The sequence below is a fragment of the Pectinophora gossypiella genome, chromosome Z (genome assembly GCF_024362695.1).
Source record: "Pectinophora gossypiella chromosome Z, ilPecGoss1.1, whole genome shotgun sequence".
Lineage (NCBI taxonomy): Eukaryota > Metazoa > Arthropoda > Insecta > Lepidoptera > Gelechiidae > Pectinophora > Pectinophora gossypiella.
Genome location: NC_065433.1, coordinates 1,576,229 through 1,599,456, shown reverse-complemented (window position 1 = coordinate 1,599,456; position 23,228 = coordinate 1,576,229). Strand labels below are relative to the sequence as shown.

The 23,228-nt window shown below is 38.8% G+C and overlaps 1 protein-coding gene across 1 annotated transcript in view; it reads right to left on the bottom strand.

Annotated features, from left to right (window-relative positions):
- LOC126380067 (sushi, von Willebrand factor type A, EGF and pentraxin domain-containing protein 1) overlaps positions 1 to 23,228 on the bottom strand; it is a 128,008-nt gene that overhangs the window by 38,855 nt on the left and 65,925 nt on the right. Inside the window, exons 2-4 of the mRNA XM_050029261.1 lie at positions 5,854 to 6,033; positions 5,276 to 5,485; positions 3,434 to 3,529 (exon numbers count right to left, since the gene is read on the bottom strand). Coding sequence (XP_049885218.1) covers positions 3,434 to 3,529; positions 5,276 to 5,485; positions 5,854 to 6,033 — 486 coding nt within the window. The remainder of the gene's footprint in view (positions 1 to 3,433; positions 3,530 to 5,275; positions 5,486 to 5,853; positions 6,034 to 23,228) is intronic.

The following is a 23,228-nucleotide window of genomic DNA, read 5'->3' as shown; positions in this document are numbered from 1 at the left end:
GTCTGCTCAGGCTGAAGTATACTCAAGTAATAATGTATCCAAATTGAATAAGCAGGTTTCTTTTAATTTGTAATTAGTATAGTAAGTCTCGGAATGTTATTTAAGTACCTATACCTACCTACTTTTATTTTTTTTGTAGTTCAATTAGTCCAACTCCAATGTTGTTTAAAACTACTCATATGAAAGTGATTGTTTCTCAGTAAGCGAAATTCTTTTTGAAATAAAGTATCTTAAACCTTATATTTGTATAACGCGGGTGGAGCGCTCGCTTGGCCCTTCCAGCCTCTTTCCTCTATTCTGTGGCGTGAGTCATACTACACCTGAACAGCAGTGAAAATGTTTTCAACACTGTATCTTAAGTAAAATAAACACAGGACGCTCTTATTGTTAGTCAGTGGCGGCTCTAGGGCGGTGCGAACGGTGCGATCGCACCGGGCGCCATTTTAGGGGGGCGCCATTTTAGGGGGGCGCCATTTTAGGGGGGCGCCAAAATCAGCGAAGACGGGACCACCCTATCTAGCAGCCCCGAATCTACAGGGGAGTAACTGGGTTGGGCACACCTGCCCTGTGCATTAGACCTCTTAGCAGCCACATAAAACTCATACATTTGGGTATGGGTATAATGGGTGAACGACATTCTTAAAAGAATCTTTTCTCGTGTGGGTTGTGAAAAAGATTACCAACCTCATCAACCCTGGTGTCAGGGTTACTATTGAGCCGCCAAATGCCCCTGACATGACTCGTGTAACGTTTACTTACCTACATCAGTAAGTACCTAGTAACCGGAACCAACGGCTTAACGTGCCTTCCAAAACACGGATCATGTAATCAGCTCAGAATAATCAGGTAATCAGCCTGTAATGTCCTCACCAAACTAGGGATCACAAAGTAATTTTTGTGATATTTCCCCACCGGGATTCGAACCCGGACCTCCGGATCGTGAGCCTAACGTTCAACCACTGGACCACGGAGGGCGTTACTGGAACACGGAGGCCGTTGAAGTTTAAAAGATTTAATTAAGTATATTTCGGTGGCCGTAAACTAATCGAAAAAGCTATATTTTGGGGCGCCACTATGATTTCTGGCATTACCTAAATATTTTCAATTCAATTAAATTTATTTATTTCAGATTAATATTCATAATTATAAGTACATTAGATTAGATAAATTAAAATTAAATAAAATTAAAATTATCAATGTTCTAATAGTATAGTTTTAATCCTTATTTTTGCGTTTATTACCTATTCTTATTTTTTGTAAACTTGTTTATTACTGTTTTTTATTATTGTTTCTATTAAGTTTATTTATATTTAAATAAGTTTATCCATGATAATTATGTTAAATAAATGATTGATAGATGTTCTAATATTTAATAAAATTAATATTACTTATAAAAATGAAATATAATACATTGGTAAGGCCAAAAACACACATACATTGGTTTTGGTATTTTGCTAAGGCCGCCTCTGTTGTTAGTGGTTGAGAAACGGGGTCGATCACCTTAGCCTAAATTCTGTCGAACGATGATATAGAATACCAACATTTACTTCATAGTACGCACGAGGTACGAACCTTGAGTGTGATGTGAACGCTATGTAGTATCTGTCTGTTTACACGCTACACTGCAGTCTATATACCTGTGCATATGTTGTGGCCAGATCTTAGAATTGATCATTTCACGATGTGCTCGATCATTTCATGAAATGTTCATATTTCTCATTCATCGATTATAATATCAATCAACTTTTAAATATAATAAACAACAGTGCCACTACCGGTGGATAATGTTACTAATTTTACGATATAATTGCCAACATTTAAGGATACCAGTTGACTCATTACGGCTGATGATGATGATGAGTAATCATGCATTTAGTTGCTCAATATCGTTACAAGTTTTGTGTTCATCGATTTGGCCAAACTACATCATGATGTGGCCAACGCGTGATATTCTATTTCATGAAATATGACCATTTCATGAAATGGTCGAACACATCATGAAATGATCAATTCTACGATCTGGCCACGAAACGTCTATGAAACTTTCAGTTTTTTCTTATATCTGTCATGTGTTTGCGTGTGTAATAAAGTGTTTATTTATTCATTCACTCATCCCTTATAATACCTACTGTGAAATAGAGTCAGAAAGATCAAAACTGGCAAAATGTTCGCTTTTAGGGCCATGAATTTATGATTCAAAATAAAGAGTAGAACCGTAACGAAATGACGTCTAGAAGTTATGTAAGGACAGCAAAGAAAATAATTTTACATACTTAATTTAAATACCGTCACAGCTGCCTGGTTAAGGAGTCCAAGAACTAACACGTTAACGCATAAGTTATGCCTTAACACATTTTTTTCACTTCATAATTATCGCTATCGTTGACTTGTGGTGAGGAAAACTACTAACCTAAAATACTTAAGCGACGATTATTTAAGGCGCCTATAGCCGCCAATGACCTTGAGCAAGTCAGGATACGGTTTCATTATGATGGTTGCCGTATTATGTTTCTATGAGCGTGTTCACACACAAAATAGTATTTCGGATTCAGTAAGATGAAAAAGGAAGAGTAAAACGTGGAAGTAGAAGTATGTGGAAGACTTAACCTCCAAAGAAGTTCACGTTCAAAATGAAAAATTAGAAAGAGGGGCTCATTAGCTACAGAAACTTTTTGATTGTACATATCAACTCATTAGCTATCAGGGTCCATGACAAATGTGTTTATTATTCTTCGGCGAAGTTTTAACAACTGTAACAATTTTAGTCAAATTCTCACTTTGACTTCCGATAACTTTTTTTATCTTTGATTTGACTTTGATTTATCTTTGATTGAGCGGGACACAGCCTTAGGCATAGTTGTGAAGTAAAATAAAATAATTATTAAGACAGGGATAGCGACAAAATGATTATTTCTGAAGTAAGGTAGAAAATCTAGAAAAAGGTACAAAATGGATCATATCTCCTAAACCGTAAATAATCCCTAAACATACATGGGGGTGTTTCTGGTAGCTAATGAGTCCCTCTATCTATTTTTTCATTTTGAACGTGAACTTTTGGGCCAACCTGTATAAGAAGCATATATTTTTTAAACACAATATTTTTTCCCTAGTTTGGTTACGACATTTCAGGCTGATCACCTGATTGTCCGAAAGTTAGATGATCCGTGTTTCGGAAGGCACGTCAAGCTGTTGGTCCCGGTTACTACTTACTGATGTAAGTATGTAGTCCTTACATGAGTCATGTCAGGAGCCTTTGGTGCCTCAGTTGATATTCAACCTCACAACCCACACGATAAGAAGAACACAATATTTTAAATGGGGAGAGGACATTGGGCTTTATGACGCATTTTGGGTTACCTTCGCCTTAAGAGAATCCTTTTTGGTGGATTTTTTGGGAGTTCCTTCTAACCTAATTAAGTGAATGTAGACTCACCAATAGTGCTGGGAAACCAGGCACAGAGCGGGTTCCTCTGAGGGTCAGTGCTGCTGTTACCGACTCTGATTTCCAGGTCCTGAAGCGGCTGGTGTCCTGCAAATAAAATCAAAGTACGATAAGCTGCAAAAGTCCCATCGGTTTCTTTCAAAGTGATAAATTAACTGGTTGCACTTAAAGCCTCCTGGTCACATGTTGTTTCTGTAATAGACCAAAAAACACCTTCAAAAACGTAAATTTTATAATTATGACAACTAATGGTTACCATTTTATTACTGTTTACGAAAAAATTCTGAACTTTTGCTCTTTGATTGTACATATCAACTTAGCAGACAAGTCACATTTTATTAACTTATTGTAGATTTGCCTCAATTGGCATTAACTACGTGGCCGACCAAGTAACCCCATTTGTCCTAACAAATGGGGTGCGTTAGGGGCCCGCATTTGGTACAACATTTAAGACTACAGACTGCCTGCTCTAAGGGGCTGTTCACAAGACACGCCTACATTTAACTTTCAAGTTTAATAACAGCAAAGATTGCATAACTTTTCTCTTAAATAAAAATGTCTTATAAAATGGGTATAATCTGCTTCTGAGATATCGTCAGAGATATTTAATAAAAGTAAAATTCTTCGGCATCCAGCTTGATGCGAATGCATTATTAAATTACCTGCATACTTGCATGTTGTGTGCACTTCTTCACTCATAATCATACACGGCGAAAGTAACTATGGTCGATCTGTCTGTTAGCTTTTCACATTTAATTTCATATGGGGATAATACTTTTATACTATGTGAATACTATGTGATTTATCGTATAGGCATGTCTTAAAAATCGACATAAGTAGATAATATTGTGTCTTAATTAAAGTACATAATACCGGGTTCTTGCCGCGTTAATCAGGGATATGAGACTCCTGATATTTCAACACTGTTACAAGTGTCATGATCACGTGACGACACATCCCACCCACCCACACACACACACACACACACACACACACACACACACACACACACACACACACACACACGCACACACACAAAGTACATAATACCGGGTTCTTACCGCGTTAATCAAGGATATGAGACTCCTGATATTTCAACACTGTTACAAGTGTCATGATCACGGGACGACACATCACACGCACACACACACTCGCACACACATACACACAGACGCACACACACAGTCGTCCCGTGATCATGACATTTGCAACAGTGTTGAAATATCAGGAGTCTCATATCCCTGAGTAACGCGGTAAGAACCTGGTATTATGTGTTTTAATTATGATAATAACCGCGTAAACCTAAAACAATATTCTGTCCTTTCTATAGCCTTTCCAACATTATGGACGATGAACCGACCACTTGATACCAAGCATTTTAGAACATCGACACTTCAAATTCAAATTCATATTCAAAAATATCTTTATTTAGTAGGTAACACCTTACACTTGGAATCGTAATTTTTTACATAACTAACGTGTCATCGTATAGCCGGGGAAAATAAGACACATAAAAACAGTCATTCATACTATGAGCCGCTTGACGCGTAAGTGCGAGCGAGACAAATATACGCGTGCGAACGCGCTTACTACTTAGCGACTTACGGCCATTTAAGACAAAATTATGACCTAGAGGGGGTGAGGTTAACCTTAGTTACGAATTGGTGCGGGGCGGAGAATTACCGTTCCAATCTTTAACTCTACGACTTTGTATCAAAAGTGATTGAAAGTTGTTTCTCTACATACTTCAAGCTCTATCCGCCCCATTAGGGTTGGCGAGCGTGAGTTTATGTACCTATTTATGTACGTTCTAGCTGCAATAATCGTACTTACCACAGCAGCCTCTTGTTGTCACCCTGATGACCTTCACGGCATAGTGTCGTAGCAGGTCGACCTGCCACCACGGGGATGCTTCCCTCTGGGTCTCTGTGCACCGCTTTCCGTCGTGTTCAGTCGTCTTCTCGCCATCGTTACCGTTGCCAGCGCTACCACCCCTGACTGTCGATGACTGATTGGCCGGCTTGCGAAACGCTACGTTTGTCCCTGTAAATAATTTCAGAATAAGTACCTATAGTCTTTAGTAGGATTCCGGAAGGAGCCGCGGTAGCTCAGTTGGTAGAACGCTTGCCTTTCACTTTGAGGTCGCAGGTTCAAATCCAACACGAATTCAAGTTTGGATCATAAATGATTATCACGTGCTCAGTGGTGGAGAAAAACATCGTGAGGAAACCCACGTTCCCGAGAAATGCATTTTTGGAGGTAAGTATCTAGCTTGTATTGGGTTGGTTTTCCCTTCGCGGGTTGGAAGGTCAGAAAGGCAGTCGCTTCTGTAAAAAACCGGACCTGTCAAATCTTCAGGTTAGGTTAAGGGACGATTTACGGCTGTAAAAGTCAACAAAATTTACACTTACCACAAAAAGGGACTTCCGCAGTCCAGTCGCCCCTCAAGGTGCATTCTCGCTGGTGAGGTCCGAAGAGTTCGTATCCGTCATCGCACTCATACGTGGCAATGGTTCCCGGAACGATGTCTGTGCTGGTCAGGGTGACTCGTGCGTTCGGAGGGACGGCCGGATGCCCGCAATGACGTTCGCCTGCGAAAGAAAATGCTCTATTTAAAAAAAAAATCTATGAACATAATATTATTCTAGTCACAAAGTGCCTCCATGGTCTAGCAACAGCCTCTGTGGTCTAGTGGTTAGAGCGTTAGGCTCACGATCTGGAGGTCCGGGTTCGATTCCCGACGGGGACATTGTCGAAATCACTTTGTGAGACTGTCCTTTGTTTGGTAAGGACTTTTCAGGCTTGAATCACCTGATTGTCCGAAAAAGTAAGATGATTCCGTGCTTCGGAGGGCAAGTTAAGCCGTTGGTCCCGGCTATTAGCCGTAAAAACACCTCCACCAACCCGCATTGGAGCAGCGTGGTGGAGTATGCTCCATACCCCCTCCGGTTGATTGAGGGGAGGCCTGTGCCCAGCAGTGGGACGTATATAGGCCGTTTATGTAGTCACAAAGAGAAAATTTTTAAATAAAAAATATCTGACTCGGAAAGGAGTGGAACCCAAGTCCCAGAATGCGTATCGTAGGAAAGTCAACTTAAATACATTCTTTGCATTAAAAGTTACAGTTAAATATATTTATATATTCGTAAAGTTACCTTTGAAATGTTTGTAATAAAAAAATGATGATGTATTTGATTTATAATCTAAAATGAAGGTGTGTTGTGAGTGTTCCGTTACCTAAAAAGATCGGAGTCCCAATTGTAATGAGTGAGCTACACTATGTATGTTATTCGGATTATCCTCGAGCTAGAAATACACTGAATATATTTGCACGATCTTCAATTACAATATCATTATAAATGCTTTTCTATATAGAATAGAATAGAATAGAAATAGTTTATTATGAAAGGTCACACAAAAAAAGACAACAACATCATATCAAATTTCCACTAAAACAATTACAAAAGAGCAAGACGGATGTTAGTCGAAATAATGATCATAAGGTGGTGGTGGACGTCCTGAGATAAAAAGGGCCTCACTCAGCACAAGTCGCGGCGTGAACCACGACGCTGATATTATGTGGACCCTATTGGGTGACGCACGAACATCGCGTTCCATAAACATGTGTTAATGGTGTACATATACATTATAATACAATACCAAATTACTTGAAATAGTGTACATAAACAAATATTATCGCAAAGGTGTAGGTAAGTACACGTAAATACTTAAGGTTAGGACAAAAAATAACGTTATAGGTCATCATCATCAGCCCATTAGCGTCCCCACTGCTGGGGCACGGGACTTCCCTATGGATGGATAGGGAGATCGGGCCTTAAACCATCACGCGGGCCCAGTGCGGATTGATGGTTATTAACGACTGCTAATGCAGCCGGGACCAACGGCTTAACGTGCCTTCCGAGAGCTCGAGATGAAAACTTTTTTTTGTGGTCACCCATCCTATGACCGGCCTTTGCGAAAGTTGCTTAACTTCAACAATCGCAGACCAAGCGCGTTAACCGCTGCGCCACCGAGCTCCTCAAAAATTAATGTAGGTATAAACTAGTAAATAAATGAAATAATATAAACAAATACGAATTCAATGAATATGTATTCCGTGTACGAGTACTAATAAAGAATTTATTTTTTAAGTATTCCATTTATTAATATAGTTTCTGGAATCAGATAAGAACTACTGCGACTTTTAATGTTGAGAAATTTATTTCGCTTCTTTCTTTCCTTCCGAGAAACTCCGCATGAATCTAAGTTCCAGATGCGAATCGTTCGAGATATTACAGGTTAAGGTTACCAATGTAGATAATGGCCCTGTATAGTTCTATTTTAAATTATACCTGTCATTTACTTACCCGCCGAAAAGGAAAGCGACGGGTAATCGACAGGCATATAATTAAAGGAACACACGTCAGTTTTCAAAACAAGCTATGCATATGCATTTCCTATTACACACCAAAGACTAAAGATGAGTAATATTGTAATAAGGCCGAGTGTATCTAAGTATACTATCTTCCTATTATCGTGTGGGTTGTGAGGTGGATTACCAACCTCATCAACCCTGATCAGGGTTATTACTGAGCCGCCAAAAGCCCTTGACATGTCTCATGTAACGACTACATAATAATAATAAAACACTTTATTGCTCACAAATTTACAAAACATTTACAGGATAAACTTATTCTAAGGTAGGCAAAGGCGACCTTATCGCTAAGAGCGATCTCTTCCAGACAACCTTCGTCAAAGGATATGGTACATTTGTAACAGCTGCAGCACATACTACATCACATACTACTTACATCAGTAAGTATTAACCGAGACAAAAGGCTTAACGTGCCTTCCGAAGCACGGATCATCTTACTTTTGGACAATCAGGTGATCAGCCTATTATGTCCTAACCAAACTAGGGATCATAAATTTTTGTGATATGTCCTCACCGGAATTCGAATTCGGGGCCTCTGGATTGTAAGCCACTGGACCGCGGAGGCCGTTAAAAGTATACTATAAAATACATGGAATTTGAAGAGGGTTGGAAAAGCCATGTGAGCGCTCCACGCGCGACATACAAATATGAACCAGTAGGCCATACTTCAACTTTGCACTCCACTCGTTCGCAAACTTCACGACAGACGGAGCTTCAAGGTCGTCTTGTGCATTATAACCTACAGGGCAATAAATTAAATATCGACTATCATGCAAGGAGATCCCTCAAAGGAAAGATAAAAACCGTATGATCAGCCTATTATACAAAATATCCATTTATCAAAAACATATTTTTGCGTGCAGTACCTTACAAAAAGTATGATAAAATTGCAGCCTATCACATAAAATATCATAGCCGGTGAAGTGGCTGTGGAATTTGAGAAGCAGTTTGTCGAGCTATCGTAGTTATCTGTTTGAAAGAGTAGTAGTAAATGACAGCGGGGTTGAAGCGGTTCTCATACAAAATGCGCGTTACCAGGCCTCTCCAACCTTTCTTTTATACCCTGATAAAATATCATCATTGGTTCGCACGTATTAAATAAGGTTTTTTGTATTATTTTTAACGGTTAAGACTCACTTGCCTGGACAAGTCGTGCGTGGTGTCGGAGGTATATTTACAATCCAATAAATTCCGTCAATATATGTAACACGACTGTGATGTGAATATGACTGCGCTACGGCTGACCACCTATCACGTTGGTCTAACAGAAAGCTCGGTGAGCTGTGGGTAGTTCGTTTTTGTGTATGCGTGTACCTCTGACTACCCCAATTGGGATATAGTCGTGAGATTATGGTGATAAATATGACAGCGAACCAACAGAGGTTAGAATTGATCATTTCATAGTTTCTGGAATCAGATAAGATCTACTGCGACTTGTAATTCGTTAGCCACATCATGATGTAGTTTGGCCACATCAATAAACACAACATTTAACGATATGAGCAACTAAATTCATGATTCATGATATGCAATCACTTCATGATATGGCCAAACGTTGGCAATAATATCGTAAAATTAGTAACATTATCCACCGGCAGTGGCGCTGGTATCGATTATATTTAAAACTTGATTGATATTATAGTCGATGAATCAATGTAATTGTGTAATTACCATATTGAATAGATACATAATTTTGAACCTAAGAAATTAATTGACTATTCGCGTTTTTATTACACCACATAGCATGGACACCGCCTACATTAACGATATGGCCAAACGTTGATTGAAATATCATTTAAACGGTGACGTTTCAACGATGTGGTCAACTTAAGTTGGTTCATGAAATATGACCATTTTATGAAATGGTCGATTACGTCATGAACGATCTGGCCACGACATATATGACAAATAAATATGATCGAAGGGCAGCTGTGTTGATTTTTTAGTAACAAAAATATTGTTCGTGCTAGTCAAATATGTAACCACGCTTGTTTTAAATGGAATACCGTCCTGGGCAGAAAGAACAGAAAGGAATTTCGAACCGACAAACTGAATTCTGTAAACCGTACTAACTAGTTACAGGTAGTTCATGAACTACGAAATAACATTCTACCTAGCGCGGTACGAGTACTGACAGTCTGTTACTTCGTAAATTCTGATAAAAATTGTGAAACAGCTACCACCTTGTTATAAAACGAAGATAAACTAGGTTTAAAATAATAACCCGTGCTACGAAAGTACTCGACGAATTTTAACAAAACTAATGAGGCTACTTTCCCCAAAAAATGTAGATGGCGCTGTTCAGATTTAACTTGATAATTACCTATCTCATTGCTCGGGTACCTACATTAATATAAAAAAATATACAATATATCTACTGGCAGAGGCATACATAAAAATATATTTAGCTTGATATTTGGATCAGATGTATATATAGAATTATGTTGCTCCCTATATTGCTTCTCTTTATTTTGATCAAATAATGGGTGGAAGATGTGTTGTACCTGGGTGTTATAACAAGGGTCATCATTTATCTTTCTCTATTTAAGAGCTGCGCTCTTGTCAGTGGAGTAATCGCCATTCCTCTCTTCTTCCCGCCAAAACCTTCACCTCCCGATACGACACGACCTGCACCTTCTCTTTTATTTGTTTCATAAATGTTCTCCTAAGTCTACCCCTTCCTCTCTTCCCTTCAATGTTTCCGTCTATAATGTTTGCTATAAATGAATCGTGTCCTATCAGGTGGCCAATCATATTATTTCCTCTCCGGTTCTCTATAGTCTTCAATATGTTTCTCCTTTCTTCTTTACCCCGATACCGACCCCGCCGGCGTGGTCGACGATTTCCCTCATTCAGCGCTTATCGCTATCGACCCACTAGGGTCGATTAATTCTTTCAAATATTTTTCCTCTCAGACGACGCCCTGAGTCGAGGTTCGCGCCCAACTGGGCACCCTCAGGCCTGTTGTCTTAAACGTTGTACCGGGTGAGAGCCTTCAGCGCTCCCCATTTGTCCGGCCAAGTAGTTAATGCCAACTGCGGCAAATCTACAATAAGTCACGTCAAAAAAAAAAGAAAAAAAAATCCTTTCTTCTTTCCAGCACTTTTTCATTTGACACCATTTCAGTTCAGCTTATACCCTACCTTAAAACAAAGATAAAAGATACATAATGTCTGTTTTTCACGCACATGGTCTAGTGGTTAGCGCGTTGGGCTCACGATCTGGAGGGACGGGTTCGATTTCGCGATGGGGGCATCTCGTAATCACTTTGTGAGCCTGTCATTTGTTTGACTAGGCATCTTATGCTGCACTATCCTGCTATATTATATAATATTAAATATCTCCTATGCTTAAAGGTTGTCTGCAAGAGATTGCTACTTAGCAATAAGGCCGCCTATTGCACTAAGAAATATAAAAGTTAAAGGTTTTTATTACGTGTGTTTTTTTATCTCTTTATATTTCTCTGTTGTTTTGTATTTTGTATTTCCTGTTTGTGCACTAAAGTATTTAATTTGTTTGTTCGGTTATACATTTTTTTTTCTACCACAAGTATCTTGGTTACTTACTTTTAATCATCGTTATCATCAGCCCATTAAAGTCCCCACTGCTGGGGCACGGGCCTTCCCTAAGGATGGATAAGGAGATCGGGCCTTAAACCATCATGCGGGCCCAGTGCAGAGTGATGGTTATTAACGACTGCTATGCAGTCGGGGCCAACGGCTTAACATGCCTTCCGAAGCACGGAGGAGCTCGAGATGAAAACTTTTTTTTTGTGGTCACCCATCCTATGACCGGCCTTTGCGAAAGTTGCTTAACTTCAACAATCGCAGACCGAGCGCGTTTACCGCTGCGTCACCGAGCTCCTCTGTAAACTTACTTTTAATATAAACGTTTTTTTTTCAGTGAATTTACAATACGCCACGCGTGTGCAACGTTTCGCACTTGTTACGATAATTGCGTTTGACACGTCATAATAACACATGACACATAAAATACATTATTTATTACCTAGGCCAGGCGCGCACTGCGAGATATTCGCCGCGCGGCTGAAAAAAGCAGCGGCATAATGTCGCACTGTAATTCTGTACCAAACAGTTTTAAATTGTATTGCGCGCACTTGACGGCAGAGCCACCGCAGCGGCGCATACAGTGTAATACATACGTATTACAGTGCGACATTATGCCGCTGCTTTTTTCTGCCGCGCGGCGAAAAACTCGTAGTGCGCGCCTGGCCTTAGGCTGTTGTTCTCAAGCTCCGCTCCAAGGTTTTAAGTTGCTCATTGAACATTCACCCTTATGATAACATGTCGTGCTCATAACCAGCGCAACGCAATTTAATTTTAATAACACAAGGTTCTTGGTTCAAGCTTAGGTATAATAATGTCATCCCTTTGTGTGTCAACGAACAATATCGTCGCATCAACTTTAAAAGAATAATATACATTATTTTATTTTATTTTTATTTTATTTTATTCGGGTAGCTTACAGCCTCTTTTACAAAGTAGATATTTATATGTGTAAACAAACGCCAATTACAAAGCTACCACAGGTGAATCTAAAACATTTTACATGTCAAACGGGCTCAGTCACCTAACCTGAAATTAAATAAGGTTCCTTGTTCAGCAAGGTTTTTAAACTTTGAGTACTACTGCAGAACAGGTCAAAGCGAGAGTCAGTATTGAGCTTGTTAACTAATCTTAATGTTCTAGGAAAGAAGCTATTGTTTCTATAATTAGTGTGACTGAGAGGGGCGTGAAGCAAATTATTATGTCGCAAAATTCTATTAGGAACTCTAAGATGGATCATACTGAGGAGATCAGGACAGTCAGACTTACTTTGGGCTATTTTCAGCAGAAATGATAAATCAGCAATCGACCGACGCAGACTTAGTGGTAAGAGATGAAGTTTATGGCACAGATGATCATAGTCCAAGTCAGTGTTGATATGGAACTTATAGCACAAGAAACGTATAAACTTTTTTTGTATTTCTTCAATACTGTTTCGATATTTATCGTATCCCGGATTCCATACTTGGGAGGCGTATTCGAGGTGGCTCCGCACATATGCACAATAAATAATTTTGATTGTTTTCATTTTTTTGAACGATTTTGAGACACGTTTTATGAACCCAAGCGCTCTATAGGCTTTATCCACACACAAGTTTATATGTTGGTCATAATGTAATTTGGAGTCTAACAAAACACCTAGATCACGAGCAGTGTCTGAGCGCTTGATACATTTATCGTTTAGTTGGTAATTATTTATAAAAGTACATCTTTTTCTGGTAAAACTTATAGAAAAACATTTAGATATGTTTAGGTCTAATTTATTGTTATTGCAATATGTGTGTAGCCTATCGAGGTCGTCTTGTAAAAGTTGTGCATCGGATAGATTGTTAACTGTTCTATAAATTTTCATATCGTCAGCAAAAAGTAAAAAATAAGAATTTTGGAAACAAGATACGACGTCGTTTATAAAAATGGCAAACAGCAACGGACCTAACAAAGAACCTTGGGGAACTCCCGAGGGCACTGACACCCATGATGATGAATAGCCATTTAGTACAACTGACTGCGTTCTATTCCGTACGTATGAGCTAAACCACCTGAACAAGTCACCCCTTATACCGAGACCAAGAAGTTTGGAGAGCAGTAAGTCGTGGTCGATGCGATCAAATGCTTTGCTATAGTCAGTGTATACAGCGTCTACTTGATTACCAGCGACCATATTTGAAGTGACAAACTCATCGAGAGTGACTAGGTTAGAGATTGTCGACCTACCCCTTAGAAACCCGTGTTGCTGCGATATGAATACATGCTTGATGCAGCTATAAAGTTGGTTAAAGACAATTCGCTCAAAGACCTTAGCTATCAGACACAGTTTAGAGATAGGTCGATAGTTTTCAACCATATTTTTAAGACCTTTCTTATGGATTGGACTAATAAACGCACTTTTCCATATCGATGGCATAGTGCCCTCCCGAATTGATCGCTGGAAAAGCACACTAACTGGTATAGAAATAGCTTCAGCACAGTTGACCAGGAACAAGGCTGGTAAAGTGTCAGGGCCGGCGGATTTACTCATATCCAGTGACTTGAGGTATTTTATTACCTGTCGTTGGTCAATTTCGATGGTGGAAATGTCACAGGGAGTACAATGAATCAAAGTTTCTTCAGGCAAGTTAAAAGTGTTAGTGCTTTGGTTTAAAAAAGTAGACCTGAAATAAACAGAGAAAAAGTCACTAATCTCTTGACCAGAGTTGCTAGCTACGGATGAGTAAAACATTGTAGCTGGGTAAGAACTACTTCCACGTTTGCCTTTAATAAATGACCAAAATTGTTTGGGATTATTCGAAATAGCGTCCTCTATATTGTTCATATACTCCCTGTAGCACTTATCCTCCACTGATTTAATCCTATCACGCAGTAATTTAAATGTGATCTCGTCCGATTTGTTGCTATATATTTTATATTTAGATAAGAATTTAAATTTTTCCCTAATCATTTTAATGAGCGACGATTTGTACCACGGAGGATATGAACGCCTCCTAGTTGTACGTGTTGGTACAAACTGGTCCCGTATCTTATAGATAATTTCATAAAAAGTAGTAACTGCGTCATCAACCGAACCTTGACGAAGTATAGTCAACCAATCAGTACTTGTTAAGTTACAACATATTTGCTCATAATCAGCCCTGCGATATAGGTAATAGGTACGCTTTGGTACTTCCAGTGGGTTAAGATCGACAAAAGATGGCTGGATAACCAGGGACTTGTGATGAGGGTCTTCTTTAACCAGAGGGTCGAGGCAGTGGGTAACAGACACAGTGTTAGTGCAAAGAACTAAGTCTAGAATAACATTATTCTGATTAGTGTGGTAATTAAACTGTTTTAAACTACATTCATATATGGTCTCAATAAATAAAGTCACTATGTCATCCGTTAATATATTTGTCGGTATCAGGCCGATATCACTTGAACACCACGTAATTGAGGGTAAGTTGAAATCACCTATTATCAGTAATTCACCGGAGTTCAATGCGCTTATCTCCTTTAATTTATTTAAAAAGTTAGTCAATTGAATATTGAAGGAATTACCCATGTTTTGTTTAATCAGATATAGTACGCAAATATGAAGATTGACAGTAGACCTTGTTCGAGGATTTCGTAGTGAAACTGTTAACCACATATCCTCCGCACTTGAATTCCACTCCGAGTTAAATGAAGTAGCCAGATCACGGCGTACCGCTATGGCTACACCACCGCCCATTTTTTGCCGCGTAAGCGCATAATCACGGTCACGCCGATAAACAATGTACCTATCATCAAAAAGTTCCGCGTCCGATATGCCATCGAGAAGCCAGGTTTCAGTCAGAACTATAATATCATAACTGCTGGTATGCAAACTACGTAAAAAGGTGTCAGTTTTTGTCCTTAATCCCCTACAGTTTTGATAATAAACAAGAAGCTTAGAATACATTTTGAAGAAAGTCAACAGCCGTGTAAATAACATAATATACTTACTTCACTTCCCTCCGCCATTACAGTGTAATAATACATTAAGGTTTGAACAAAGAAAACAGTAAACATGGATAAATAACATTCACAGTATTTAAATAATACAAAAAAATAATGTAGTGTAAGTAGGTAGGTATAACATTCAAGCAAGCGCTCAACGCTGCGGTTCAAATAGTAGGCATTTGTGTGAGTGCAGTTGCTACGCACAGTAAGGCGCATAGAATACCACGCGGTGATTCTCAAACTGTTCGGGCAAAAAATACATAAATGATAATTCAAAACGTACATTGTTAATAAATTTTGTCTAAATCTTTTAAACTTTTTATAGTGATAACCTTGGATTCGGGATTTTTTCGGACAAAAATCTTCGAGTTTTTTACCCATGCATAATCGTATTCCTTGGCTTTAGCGAGCTTTTTAACTTCTGTAAAAAGCATTTTATTTTGTACCGTGAGATGGTCGTTTACGTAAATCTGGTTAGAACCCTCGAGGCCAATATCGGTAGGATACAGTTTTTTTCTTGACCGTGCTATTATTACCTCAGAATACCTCATAGTCATAAGCTGAATCACCCCCTCAGTATTTGTTAGGCGGCGTACCAACCTCATCAACCCTGGTGTCAGGGTTACTATTGAGCCGCCACAGGCCCCTGACATGGCTCATGTAACGACTACTTACTTACATCAGTATGTAGTAACCGGGACCAACGGCTGAACGTGCCTTCCGAAGCACGGATCATCTTACTTTCGGACAATCAGGTGATCAGCCTGTAATGTTCTAACCAAACTAGGGACCACAAAGTATTTCTTGTGATATGTCCCCACCGAATCGAACCCAGGACCTCCGGATCGTGAGCCCAACGCTCAACCACTGGACCACGGAGGTCTTTACGTTGTCACTAACACCCCGTATATTGTAACAATATATTGTATAATACCCAATTAGTATTTTTTCATAGTGTTTTTAGCCTAGAAGCTATGAATAAATATATTTTTATTATAAATATGTCGTATCAGTGGGGTCGGGTCGCGTAACATCATCATCAGAATGGAGGGTGGGCGTTAGAAGAGTGGGCGTTAGAAGACAATAATGGCCGTCATCAGTATCACAATCATTTTATTTACTTCCACATAGTTTTTGTATCACGATTAAATAAAGTCACAGCATAAGGTACACACTCACGGCAACGTCACGGTATTCGTAACGGTTACACAGTCTCTCGTTATCTAGCGCGCATAAGGACGTTAGCGCGAAGGGGCTACTCGCCCTCTACTTGCCCTCCACCACCCATGGTTCCTATATTCGGACCGAATCATCGGGACACGTGCTCTTTTCCGATCACACTTTCTTGACGTCCCTACAAGTTATAGGTGAGCGACTATAGCACTCCACTTTCCGATCGTAATTATTCGACACGTCCGTTCATGACGAAGGTTCGCGGCAGACTGCCCGACTAGAACGGCAGTGCAGTACACGTCCGCTCGACACGACGACTCTGTAGTGACTCTCCGACTTCACGCAGCTCTGGCCGTACGCCACCTTTCGTCGGAGCGTTGCAACTTCATAACGGAAGTGATGTAACTTCATTTTATTTTCCGATTTGATCAATTTCTCTTCTTAATTCATAACTAACGCCGACACGGCCATCCTGCGTGACACACGTCCTCGTGTGTTAATCTGAAACAATATACCACAGCACAGTATCCAAGTTCGCTCGGTCATTCCTGACCTGACATGAGACTCTATAAAGGACTCGTCCGAGCTCTATTTGTGACTCTACATGAGCTCTACTTGTGACTCTACATGAGCTCTACTTGTGACTCTACATGAGCTCTACTTGTGACTCTACATGAGCTCTACTTGTGACTCTACATGAGCTCTACTTGTGACTCTACATGAGCTCTACTTGTGACTCTACATGAGCTCTACTTGTGACTCTACATGAGCTCTACTTGTGACTCTACATGAGCTCTACATGAGACTTCAGTACACATATCCATCAAGTGGATTTCCCGTGTGCATCACCACACAGAGTAAACAATTTGAAAGAATGCCTCAATCAACAACTAATGATAAAAAAAAAACAAAAAGTATCTTAGACTGTTCATTATACACACACATACACGGGCACATAAATACTCGGTTATAAGTCAACATTGGCAACCATTTGCCACTTTCATAACAGACCATCATTGGTCAACTCAACAAGGTAATCATATACCACTAAAACCAGGTCCCCATGGACCTAAACAATCACCACACCTCCAGTCGCACACCGCGCCCTGAACAGCCTCTAACGGGACTGCAGTTACGACTACGCTGGAGCCACAGTGCACCTTAATACTCGGTGATAACATTGGCAACCATTTGCCACTTTCATAACAGACCATCATTGGTCATTTCCACAAGGTAATCATATACCACTAAAACCAGGTCCCCATGGACCTACACACTCACCACACCTCCAGTCGCACACCGCGCCCTGAACAGCCTCTAACGGGACTGCAGTTACGACTACGCTGGAAATGCAGCACAACAACAAAAGAGAAAATAACAATACCAAAGTATGTGTGCCGTGTAACATCTTATTCACTCTCTAAATCAGTAACATTTAACTCAGAAGGCAATTCGCTTCGAGGCATTTTTTCCAAGTCTATTTCACTTAATCATAATCCAAATCATTTTACTTCGCAATGTTTACTTCACTTCATTACGATTTCTAATTTAACTAAAGTTAACAAAGAGAACTTTCTGCACTATATTCATTTGTATCTTATTAAAACTTCCCATCTCTCAAATCAGGTAAAACAGATACGACTCACCATGACTTATAAGAATTTCCAATAAAAGATCAACCACTGGTCTTGTGACATGGTTTAGGTCTTCAACAGCAACAGCGCAGCAAGTCCGGACGGTATACAACGCGCTGCCATGATGTCGTCACTTTACACGGCTACAGCTCAGCCCGCGCCATTTTCATCTCCGCTTGCAATCCACCAATTGCCGAACCACGTGGCAAGTTATGACATGAAACAAAAGAATTCACTGTATTATCGTATTCAAGTGACTTTCTTTCAATCGGTTTAAAAAGATTACAAATAAAGAATATTGAATATTGAAACATTTGATGAATGACGGTAGATTACAAAACACGTTATTTAACGAGACTCAATTATCATGTCATGATTAATTTCTTTTTGCTTGGAGTGAGAAAATACAACTTTAACCACGCAGGTTAAGCGTGTCTACACCAATTCGAAATATTTTTAGACCGAAATACAAAGATTTGACAATGATGAAAACAGATTGGAAAACACGGTATGATTGACACGGATTGACACAATATGTCTCGTCAATTTTCTTTTTAAACAAAGGGAAATAATAATTTCCAAGTTAATTTTAAATCAATTTCCTCATTATTAGAAACGAACATTCACATAGCAATGAAATCAATAACAATAAGGTTCCAGTATGAAAATGACTCACCGTAATAACAGTTTCCAAGTTGAGGTACCATAATTTCCAAACACGACTGCACACATTACGGAAATATTGTGATGTTCACGCCATCATATCTCACGGCATGTAGTGATGCCGATCATTAACAAGGTTCATTTCAAATTCAGGTCCATTTTCAAATTCAGGCATGGCTGTAGACGACATCTTCATCACGTGGTCACACGAATGTGATAATCATCATAATCTTCTTCTCATCGTAATCTTCTTCTGATTGTGATAATCGAAACTTGCATTGTCTTATTGTGAACGTCGCATCACATTGTCTTCATCCAAGTTCACTAATCCCGCTTCTGATGTCGTATCAGTGGGGTCGGGTCGCGTAACATCATCATCAGAATGGAGGGTGGGCGTTAGAAGAGTGGGCGTTAGAAGACAATAATGGCCGTCATCAGTATCACAATCATTTTATTTACTTCCACATAGTTTTTGTATCACGATTAAATAAAGTCACAGCATAAGGTACACACTCACGGCAACGTCACGGTATTCGTAACGGTTACACAGTCTCTCGTTATCTAGCGCGCATAAGGACGTTAGCGCGAAGGGGCTACTCGCCCTCTACTTGCCCTCCACCACCCATGGTTCCTATATTCGGACCGAATCATCGGGACACGTGCTCTTTTCCGATCACACTTTCTTGACGTCCCTACAAGTTATAGGTGAGCGACTATAGCACTCCACTTTCCGATCGTAATTATTCGACACGTCCGTTCATGACGAAGGTTCGCGGCAGACTGCCCGACTAGAACGGCAGTGCAGTACACGTCCGCTCGACACGACGACTCTGTAGTGACTCTCCGACTTCACGCAGCTCTGGCCGTACGCCACCTTTCGTCGGAGCGTTGCAACTTCATAACGGAAGTGATGTAACTTCATTTTATTTTCCGATTTGATCAATTTCTCTTCTTAATTCATAACTAACGCCGACAAATATATTATTTATTATTTTTATATTATAAATATATTATTTATTATTATTATATTATAAACTAGCTTTTGCCCGCGACTTCGTCTGCGTGGCGTGTTATATAAGAGAGAGATCTTTGTATGTGTGCAGTTTAGATTTTTTCATACAATTTTTTTCCCAATAACTCCCATTTTTCAAAATTCAGCCAAAAATAAACTTTATATTTACTAAGGTATGCATATGCTAGATTGAATCAATTGATTGAGTTGATTTTTTTTAATTGATTGTTCATTGAGTTTTAATTTTAATACACACAGTTTTCTCTCTTCCCTTCAACGTTGCTGTGCCCTACAGGGTCCATGTTTTAGTTCCTATGCCTATGTAACACCCCATTGTACTACATGGAATGCAATAAATAATTTAATTGAATTGAATTGAAAACATCTATCTTACGCGGTTTCGATTTTTTCATACAAATGTTTTTTTTCCCGCTAACTCCCGTTTCCGTGAGAATTTTGCAATATCCTGTTGCAACTAAGCTTTAAGTTAACTAAGGTACCTGCATGCCAAATTTCAAGCGTCTAACTTAAGCGGTTTAGATTTTTCATACAAAAGGATTTTCCCGCTAATTTCCGTTCCCGTGGGAATTCCGGGAATTCCTTTCTTAGTGCACCTCTACGGTACCTAAGCTATGTCCCTTCCAAATTTCAAATGCCTACATTTAACCGTTCAGGCTATGCGTTGATATATCAGTCACTGAGTCAGTCAGTTTCTCCTTTTATTTAGATTTGATTTTTTCATACAAATGTTTTTTCCCGCTAACTACCGTTCCCGTGGGAATTTTGTAATATCCTTTTGCAACTAAGCTTTATGTTTACTAAAGTACCTGCATGCCAAATTGCAAACGTCTAACTTGAGTGGTTTAGATTTTTCATACAAAAGGATTTTCCCGCTAATTCCCGTTCCCGTGGGAATTTCGGGAATTCCTTTCTTAGTACACCTCTACGGTATTTAAGGTACCTGCGTGCCAAATTTCAAACATCTAACTTGAATGGTTTAGATTTTTCATACAAAATGATTTTCCCGTTAATTCCCGTTCCCGTGGGAATTTCGGGAATTCCTTTCTTAGTGCACCTCCACAGTACCTAAGGTACCTGCATGACAAATTTCAAACGTCTAACTTGAGTGGTTTAGATTTTTCATACAAAAGGATTTTCCCGCTAATTCCCGTTCTCGTGAGACTTTCGGAAATTCCTTTCTTAGTGCACCTCTACGGTACCTAAGGTATCTGCATGCCAAATTTCAAACGTCTAACTTGAGTGGTTTAGATTTTTCATACAAAAGGATTTTCCCGCTAATTCCCGTTCCCGTGAGAATTTTGGGAATTCCTTTCTTAGTGCACCTCTACGGTACCTATGGTACCTGCATGCCAAATTTCAAACGTCTAACTTGAGTGGTTTAGATTTTTCATACAAAAGGATTTTCCCGCTAATTCCCGTTCCCGTGGGAATTTCGGGAATTCCTTTCTTGGTACACCTCTACGGTATCTAAGGTATCTGCATGACAAATTTCAAACATCTAACTTGAATGGTTTAGATTTTTCATACAAAAGGATTTTTCCGCTAATTCCCGTTCCCGTGGGAATTTCGGGAATTCCTTTCTTAGTACACCTCTACGGTATCTAAGGTACCTGCATGACAAATTTCAAACATCTAACTTGAATGGTTTAGATTTTTCATACAAAAGGATTTTCCCGCTAATTCCCGTTCCCGTAGGAATTTCGAGAATTCCTTTCTTAGTGCACCTCTACGGTATCTAAGGTATCTGCATGCCAAATTTCAAACGTCTAACTTAAGTGGTTTAGATTTTTCATACAAAAGGATTTCCCTTCACTACTCTGCTCCTTTTGATTGTAGCGTGATGAAAAGTATACTATAACCTGTCCAGGAGTGTGAAGAATAATTGTACCAAGTTTCATTAAAATCCGTCCAGTAGTTTTTGTTTCTATAAGGAACATACAGACAGACAGACAGACAGACAGACAGACAGACAGACAAAAATTTTACTGATTGCATTTTTGGCATCAGTATCGATCACTTATCACCCCCTAATAGTTATTTTGAAAAAATATTTAATGTACAGAATTGACCTCTCTACAGATTTATTATAAGTATAGATATATTATTATGAGTATAAATTAAGTAAATTAAAGACAAAAAAAATGAGTATAAATAATATATATTATTTATTCGTAACCTAGAAGGTAAATTATTGTTAAATAATAACAATATTAGAGGCGGAAGGCAAGAGGGAAACTGCCCTATCTTTCCCTAAAAAGTTGCATCGAGAATGCTACACCGACAAGAGCGTGGCTCATTAATTAGTTATGATGATGAATAAAAATATTATAGGTGAATTATGGTTAGAAATAAATATTTTGAATTTTAATTTGAAAGCGAGGGGCCGCAGTATTGTATTGTAATAGGTATATATTTAGGTAGACGTCTACTATTTTATTGTATTTATAAATAAATACACAAAAAGTAAACCCCACTATCATGTGAGAAAAATGCTATAGAGAGAGACTGAATATAATATTACAATAGGCTAGTTTGCATCTAGTCAAATCAGTTACATTTTACTAAACGTCAAAACACGAAATCACTAAGGTAATTGCTAAAATTGTATGAACAACACTGTGACGTCATAGAAAACGTGAAAAAATGTCGGACTTATTATTACTTTTTTCTTTATTAAAATTCATAAATAAGTTAAATTGAATAAAGAAAACGTTTTTCGTTAGTTTTAATAATAAAAATAAAATAAAAATGTTTTTATTAAAGGTAAAAACCCAATAATTACAATGTTAATATAAATATAAGTTTATTATTATATAATATATGTGTATAACATAATAAAATACAAATTACTTAAAGGTACAATAGTACAGACCTACTGTATATAACACAAAAAAATAAAACAACACAAAATAAATGTGGTGCGATAATTTTTTATTTGTTTCCCGATGTACTTTGATCCAGTACGGTCACGAGTCACGAGCATTAATATGTGTACACTTTGGTACCATGTCACATTAACTTTTTTGACAAATTGAACAGTAAGTCTCACTAAATGTCAAATATGTTAGTGTGCGTCCTAAAGTGGGTACATTATACAGGGTGTTAGTGACGTCGTAACGAAAACTTTGAGGTATAATTCAGGCCATGATTCTGAGTTGATATCAAGTAGAAATTTCCGTCGCAAAAGTATGGATCGGAAAATATAAAAAAAAAACAAAAAATTTCATGATTTTTTGACAGGAAATTCCACTTGATATTAACTCAGAATCATGGTCTGAGCCATCCCCCTCAGTATTCGTTACGGTGTCTCTAACACCCATACCTACTT